This window comes from Cyrtonyx montezumae, unplaced genomic scaffold (assembly GCF_038088225.1).
Source record: "Cyrtonyx montezumae isolate F1298 unplaced genomic scaffold, pur_monq_1.0 scaffold_8, whole genome shotgun sequence".
NCBI classification, from domain to species: Eukaryota; Metazoa; Chordata; class Aves; order Galliformes; family Odontophoridae; genus Cyrtonyx; species Cyrtonyx montezumae.
The window spans coordinates 95,608,907-95,616,995 of NW_027072089.1; the positions used below are offsets into that span (position 1 = coordinate 95,608,907).

The following is an 8,089-nucleotide window of genomic DNA, read 5'->3' on the forward strand; positions in this document are numbered from 1 at the left end:
AGCTAAGTGCTCTGCTCTAATGCATATTTGGACAGCCAGAGACTGTTGATGATCTAAGCTGAGCTTTCTCTCAATACAAGAGACAAATAATTGTTTTGTGTTTTGATTCTTCTTTATTATTAGTTCTGAATAAAAGATTACTTTTATTTTCTTTTTGACTAGGACACTTCATAATTTTTGTAGGGACAGATTCTCTTGTGCTTACTCAAATGATGTTGCATCATAACTCTTGGGCTGTTCAGCTGATTTTATTGTCAGAATTTGCAGAATACTACTCTGAAGATATCAAAATATGTTGTCTTCAGTTATTTTTTCTTATAATGTTTATATAAATATATATAAATACGCGTAACCTTCACTTGGTGAACCCATGAATTATTTTTCTCTTGTGGTATGCATCCAAATCCTGTTAGCATTAATTGGAGAAAATTGTGTGCAGTGACGGAGAAAATAAAGCTTTATGTATTCTTGTTTCTGCTTATATCTTTATTACTTAGTACATATTTCCCCTTCATGTTTAACATCACCATAAAAATTAATTTTTGTCTTTTACCAGGTGCTTTGTTGATTTATATTTTATCTTAGTTCTTTTTTCTCCTACAAAATTGACCTGTCTGAAACCATCATTTTGATATAGCTAGTGCTGTCAGCCTATGTTCTCTGTTCAAGGCAAAACAATCCCACACAGTGCCTTTATTTTTTTCCTATGATTATTGAGTTCAAGTTATTAACCATTAAAACTGCAGTCCTTAGTAGAATCTACTCTGTCCATGGTAGAAAACTTAAGTTCCTCTGTCTCAGGTTTTCCACGTGCTTCAAAAACATGCTGCCAGTTACTCCATCACTTTTTGTACCTGTAGAATAATACTGAATCAGCATTAGAAATTGCCTGCTAATCATCGCTTTGCTCTGACTCCTGTTCTTAAAAGGAACAAAGCAAAGAGTTAGTGGCCTGGTGAGATGAAAACAAGCTGATCACTTCAAAAAATGGTGAATGGATTTTATTCCAGGTAAAATGGATAACACTTAAGAGAATCCAGCACTTTCCAATAAGAAATCTTTTGATTGCTTGGGCTGGCTGAGGATTTGGGTTGCAGTATTGCATGTCAGATTCTGGCTTAGGCTGAAGTTTCCAGGAAATTTGGAAAAAGATAGTTGAATATCAACTGACTTCTAGTTTATAGAAACTATAATAGCAGAGAATACAAGAACTGTTATTTCTTCTGACTGACAATATAGGAAAGAGAGAAAAGAACACTTGGAAAAAAATAATCAGATCAAAAACATTGATTTTATTTTCTTTCATCTGTGGTATTCTATAATGATTCTAGCCCACTGCTATGCTCTTACTATTTAAGTATGCCAATATTATTATGAGAACTTTGAAAACATCTCAATTTGCACAAATGCAGATCTGATATAATACTGAATGACTCCAGAGGCTGCTTATCCAAATTTGAGTTCATTTGGAGTTTAGGTGGGATAAAGACCATAGAATATGCTTACAGTCAGTCTCACAAAACTGTGGTCTGGGAAAATTGAGAAAACAGCCTGTGCAAAAACAGAGTCCACTATTTAATCAAGTCACCACCTCTTTTAGCTATATGACTCTAAAACTGCTTGGGGCCTGGAGCATGTAGAAAGGAAGGGGAGACACCTGAAACTGAAGAGACTCTGTCTTTTTTCTTTCAGGAGGCTGGCTGGTTGACTGGCATTAAGGAATCTGAATGGCTTCAGTACAGAGATGCAAATAGTTATAAAGGACTTTTCCCAGAGAACTTCACACGCCATCTGGAATAGTTCTTCGCTCAGGCACATGTATGTGGTATGAAACTCAGTCAGTAGGTTTTTAACCTCTTTGAAACACAGGAGACCACTTTTTTGTAGTTCAAGTTGTTAATGGTTTACAGGTTGGTGCCAGACAAAGCTTGTTGAAACATATCAAAATGAGCATGAGTGCAAACAGTTAAGCTGTCAATTTCTGAAGCAGTGCGTGGAAAAAAAAATCAAATAAAAAAAAAGAAATGTCCTTATTTGTTCACATGTACGTGGCAACAGGTTTGTTTGTGCTTTGTCAGAGCTATGGTGATCCTGTATTTGGTCCTTTCCCATTAAATCCAAAATTAGCCTCCTTGATACCAAAACCTTAACTTCTCTGCACTAAGTGTATTGTATTGAGTTGCACTGCAGAAAATTTATTTAGTAATCCTGTAGTAATGAGGTCAAACTATTATAAGTTTCATGTGTTTAAAAAAGATAATTAACTGCTGCAACGTTTTTCAATGTTACTTTTGGACATGCATAATATATATACACAAGAACTTGTATGTGTATATATAAGTGCATATGGGTATATATGCATTTTAACAACTTCATTGTAGTTCTTTGACTGTGTAGTGTCATCAGTACATGCATTGCTCTCTCACTGTCTGGCATTACAGGAAACAGTTTTGTTCCAAAGCAAAACTAGCTGCTCCATTGCCAAAACATTAAACAGTATCCATGTTAGTCATGTGAAGTTTTCATTCTGAGATGATGAATAACATCACTTTCAAAGCTGCTAAACCTTTGAGAAGGCATGGCTCAGTTTCCTCTTCCAGCTGCAGTAGTTACAGTGAGGTAATCTGGAAGGGGAACTGTTATGATGCTAATCTATACTTTTTTATTTAATTGGCTGAATAAAAAGAACGCAACAAAAATAATCTCTGAGAAATAAACGTAATATATTTTCACAGTAAGTATTTATGCAGCATACCTTCACAAATCCTTTTAAATTAAGATATATAATGTATTCTGTATCAAAAAGTCATCTGTAACTTATGTTTTCCAGTGCTGTGTCATTAAAAATAAACCTTTGATCCAAAGACGTTTCATCTGTCATGCTTTTGAAGTTTGTTACAATTAATTTCATGTGGTTCATGTGTTCTATTAGAGAGTTTAATTTTAATTTAATACCTCTTTCTCCAAAGAAACACCAGGTGTGCCATCTAAATTCTTGCTTTCAACCTCATAGATGTCCAGGATTCCAACAGGTCTGATCCCCAGCTCAGGACATCTCCTGGCTGCTCCTCCTGCAAATGGACTCTGGCTCAACCATCACTTAGCTGAAGATTGCTACCACTTATTCATTTCTTGCCTTTCCATTTGTCTTGTGTGAAAAGAAAAGTATCCATCAATTTGCTCTGTTTGCTGACACATGGAAGCTGCAAATGTTTAGGAATACCCACATTCTCCTAGCAGCTCAGTTATTTATTTTTTATTTTTTTGTGATATTTTGGTTGTGAGCTTTTTTTTGTGTGTATAAGCACTTTCTACTCCAATTTGTCAGACTTCCGTTGAACAAACAGAATTGTATTTTCCTCTGAAAGAGAAGGGAAGTTGCTTTCTTTCTGTCTTTTGAATTCAGTAGGTTTCCAAAGGAGCTCTGACAATAGCTGTATTTTGTGGAGAAGTGGAATGGCTTGGCTGTGGTAGCTGGGATTTTGGTTTTAAAATGTTACAGTGAGCAATCAGAGTCTCAGGATGTTGCAGGAAACTTTGGTTTTCTTTTAATCCCTTTAACAGGTTTGGAAATCAATAGTGATTCAGGACTAAGAATTTCACCAACTTTTCCTCCGTTTTTGATGTTACAGTAAATTCCAGTCTCTGGTGTCTGGGTGGTCATAATGACCTGTTAAACCTCATTAGTGATGCAGCTCTGATAAACTCCAAGCCACAGTTTCCTGCTTACCTAGATCTCAACATTTGCCTTTCAGCAATAGCTGTTCTACAGATCACTGCAGCTGATCCACAGTGGAGCCTCCATTTCTTTGTGGAATCTGGATGGTCACTTCTCAGACAAGAGCCTAAAATCAAGTGGGACCAACATTGCAGCCACACTGCTAAAGAAGCAAAGATTGATGTGAGATCCCCAAGGAGTCTCTTTACCCCATGATGTCTGTGTGACATTATATGTGTGCCCTCTTCTTGCTAGAAGAACCCAGGTCAAATTCAATAATCTTGACCTTGCTACTGCTTAAACCTTGGTATAGGTGTATATGCCAAATTCACTGATAGGGGGTTTGAGGTACATGTGAGATTCTATGTAGATGGGAAGGGTGCCTAATCCACAGCAAAGAGTTTTCATGCTTTCCACTGATATGCTCTTCAGCAATACTGCTTAATCCTATTCTGTCTTTCTAAAAACCTCTTCGGTATGAAGAAAAATGTAATTTCAAAACCCATCAGATGTCTGCTTCTCACTGCAAGCACTGTCATTATTTGCTGAAAGTACAAAGATGTACAGATACTGTACCAGCAGCCATGCAATTGCACATGATGCATATGTGATTGATGTGCTGCAGGTTACTGTGAATATGACACTATGCTGGCTTTAGGTACATCTTAGAACTCACATCTACACCTTGGAGCCACAAAGCAAATAAGCTTCTTGTGGGAAGGATGAGGAGAATTATTAATGTTATCTTCAGAAGTCCTTGCAAAAACTCATGGAACAAGATGATAGATGCAAAAGGAAGGACGTTGATAGACTAGAAAAAATATTATTTGTCCTAATTTTCCCTTGGAATTTTCCCTTTTTCCTTGGAACTGGTGAACAGAAATATTTATCATTTGGAGTTTAGAGCTGTTTCTCATATTTGATTTCTTCTCACTTGACTTTCATAAGACGATCGGACTTCTCTCTCAGGCACTTCTATTTCTGGAGCTCCTGAGATGCATTGTATAAAATAAATGTATTTATCAGTGATTTATGTAAGCAAGGGTCAATTTTCTATTTTCTCTTTTTTTTTTTTTGTCTGTTACATTCAAGTGATACCCTCCTCACCGGCACTGTATTAGCCCAGAACTATTTCCCACTCCTGGATTTTTCTATTTAACACACTACATTGAACTTAGTCAATTACCAAATGTCATGTTTTCCAGGTGATTGTAAAGCAATATTCCATTGTGTCTTGACTTCTCTGAAGACTTATGCCAAAAATGCCTAGGACAGCACACACTGCTAACCTTCTACAGCAGCTATCATTTCTAATTTTACGCTTAATGAACACTTGGAAAGTTTAGGGCCCCAATCTCCTGATCCTGTGGGTTATGGACAGTGTGGCCTTGGAAGTAAGACAGAGTAAGTGAAGATGGAGAAGCGTTTCACATGAATGAATTAATAAATTGTGTACTTGCAGCTTGTCTATCCAGTTTACAACCTTTTATGAATAATGGAAAGTGTGCAAGATGAATAGAACTTTTGTTTCTTTCCTCCTACTACTCTCTCTCCCTCCATTCCTTGTTCCACCCCTTCCCAATCTCACACCTGGATGCATGGCCCTGCTACCAGGAGAGGGAGGGGGCTGGCTGTGGGTATAATTGAACTCCATGGGGCTTGACTGCATGATTCTTTGGTTACTGATGCCCTAGCACCAGGTAAACACAAAGTAAATCATAGTCTCACTAAGCTCATTGTATGGGAACTGTTGAATCATGGCCTAAACCACTGAACTTGCCTGATCACCTCAGGCAAGCACTGAGTCAGCCACAGGAGCACGGGTGAAGACAATTCACTTGTGTGACCAGAAGGGGTGGAGTCTTGCTCCACCTCTCTTAAACCCAGTTTAAGGGCTGACCACCTCTAGGGAAGGTTTTCTTTCTGGAAATTGCTCCTTTGGAGTTTTCTATTGTTAGCCTAGAATGCAGTTGAGCATTTATCTTTATTTTGATTGTCTCTTTTCCATCTCGGTTATCTTTCTAATTGCACTATCTATAAAGTATCTCAAATAAAATACCATTTGGTGTTATTCATTTTGTTAACTTCACACCTTCACTCATGCTTAATGGAAGTGTTTAAGTATCTTTCTGACTCAAGGAAAAAGGCACTGAACCACGCTGCTGAAAGGTATGCTACAAAGGAGGAGGTGAGTGTCCTTCAGACTTTCTGTACTATGTGCATTTCAGGACAAATACAAGTTCTGTTTTTATTTTTTTCTTTAGTTTAAACAAGTTGAACTGCAATGGAAGGAAGCTGTGTACCAGTGAATGAAAAACAAAACATCACCACAACAATGTAGTCCTGAAGGATAATCTGTGTGTGTCAAGATAAAATTGCTGAATGTGAAGGTGATAGAAAATTCTCAGTGGACACAATCTGATGCATCCCATATCTGACTAAGTGCCATGACCCTGCAGGTCTTGTAGAGAGATAACTGAAAGCAGAAATTGCCCTTAATCATTCACAGGGATTCAAAATGCTGTATTTTAAGTCTTTTGGGTAGAAGTTTTAGTGGTGAAACTGTAGAAATTTAAAGTGTGAGCATGTTGTAGAAATTCTCAGCATCCACCCATGTTCTTAACAGCTGCTCAAAAAGGACTTCTGATGGGTTTACTCCCTTACACCCAGCAGAGGGTGGTAGTTGCTAGAATTTGTATTTACAGGATTGGAGACACAGTTTAATTCAGTCTTTGGATTTTTGGCAATAATCTCTCACTACCTAAAGTTGGCTTACAGCTGCAGACACACAGGGCAAATGAGATGTGTTATCTACACAGTAACTGGCTACTTCAGTATGCCAGCAAATGGAGATAGAGCAGCACGTTGCTGAGCTGTTCTCTATCTTATCACTGCAACACATCTGTGTTTCATACATATTAAAAGTTTCAATATAGATTGAACCAGAGCAGCTGCTCATGGAGAATCTGTGCCATGTAATGAGGTACTCAGCTGATTCAATTAAAAAGACATTGAATTAAGAGAAGAAAATAATTTTCTATGCTACCACTGTTTTTAGTAACCTTGTAGTTTACCTGTGTTTAAATAAATGGATGAAGGTTTTAAAATCTTCTCATTTTTAATAATTTTAAGTGGTGTCATGTTCTAGCTCTTTGGTACTACTTTGATCTTATAAAGCCAGCTTCTCTAGTAAGTCTCTTACATACCTACTCCTGCCTTAATCTCTGTTCACCTACCTCTGCTTAGTTCCGGCTTCACTGGGTTAACTGCTGTTCCTCTGCATTGCCGGAGTGCTATGGTCTTTGACTTTCAGCTGAAACACCAAAACCAAATGAATGTTTGGAGTCTTTTTGTGCTGGAGTGCCTGCAGCTGGCAAGCTAGTCCCTTGCATGGGACTTTGCTTAACTGCCTGCCCCTGGCTCTTGAGTTTCCAAAAATCCTGCACCTTTCCTCCTAAACATAGTCCTCAAAACAGAAAAGGAGGTAAAGGGTGGGTGTAGGGATGTATTCATGTAGGTTTTGCGTACTCTACAGGTTTCTTGCCATGATGATGAGACCTTATGTTCCCCTCCCAGCACTTGTGTGTGACTGTGTGTCCTGTTCCTCTTGCTGTCAAAACCTGAAACATTTGAAGTGGCCTCGAGCATCAACAGATGCTAAATCTCCGCATATTTGTATCAGAGGCTTTAGGAGCCTGTCTCCTCTTGCTCTTTCAGCCCCAGAGTATTCATTGCTGGGAGTACACAGTGCTGATGTCCCTCTGAGGAGCAGCAGCAGAGGCACAGCAGGCTTCCAAACCCAGCAGGGCATTGCTATCCCTACACAGGGGCTCATTTCTAACTGCAGCACAGGAGGTTCTGTGTGAATGCGCACAAGAACTTCTTTATGATGAGAGTTATGGAGCACTGGCACAGCTGCACAGGAGGGTTGTGGAATCTCCTCTGGAGATATTCAAGACCTGCCTGGATGCCTACCAGTGCTACCTGGTGTAGGGGACCTGCTTTGGCAGTGGGGTTGGACTTGGTGTTCTCTTCAGGTTCCTTCCAATCCCTATGATTCTAGCTCCAGTCATTGCATCGCTTCTCTCTCAATACTTACCCAGAAATGATGTAGTGGTTTAACACAGCAGGATGCTGATCACAAAGCTTTGACAAAGAGTTCATTCACTGGTACCGCGAGAGGCCTGGGACAGCTCCCAAGCACATTGCCTACATGGCAACCAGGCTGTTCCTTGAGAATGAGTCTGAGGAGAGGAAATTCAGCATGGAGAAGGACCTCGACAAATCCTTCCCTCCTCAAATTCATCTGAGGCAAATACTATGTATGCTATAAAATGTTTCAGTTTCTGATACTGTTTGTCCCAGACGATT

At 38.9% G+C, this 8,089-nt stretch overlaps 1 protein-coding gene across 8 annotated transcripts in view; it reads left to right on the top strand.

The window, feature by feature from the left end:
• Nucleotides 1–2,864, top strand: part of AMPH (amphiphysin) — a 105,219-nt gene extending 102,355 nt beyond the window's left edge. For all 8 annotated transcript variants that reach the window (XM_065752740.1, XM_065752733.1, XM_065752735.1 and 5 more), the window contains one exon: nucleotides 1,693–2,864. In XM_065752740.1, coding sequence (XP_065608812.1) covers nucleotides 1,693–1,800 — 108 coding nt within the window. In that variant the 3' untranslated portion in view covers nucleotides 1,801–2,864. The remainder of the gene's footprint in view (nucleotides 1–1,692) is intronic.
• Nucleotides 2,865–8,089: the final 5,225 nt, after the last annotated feature.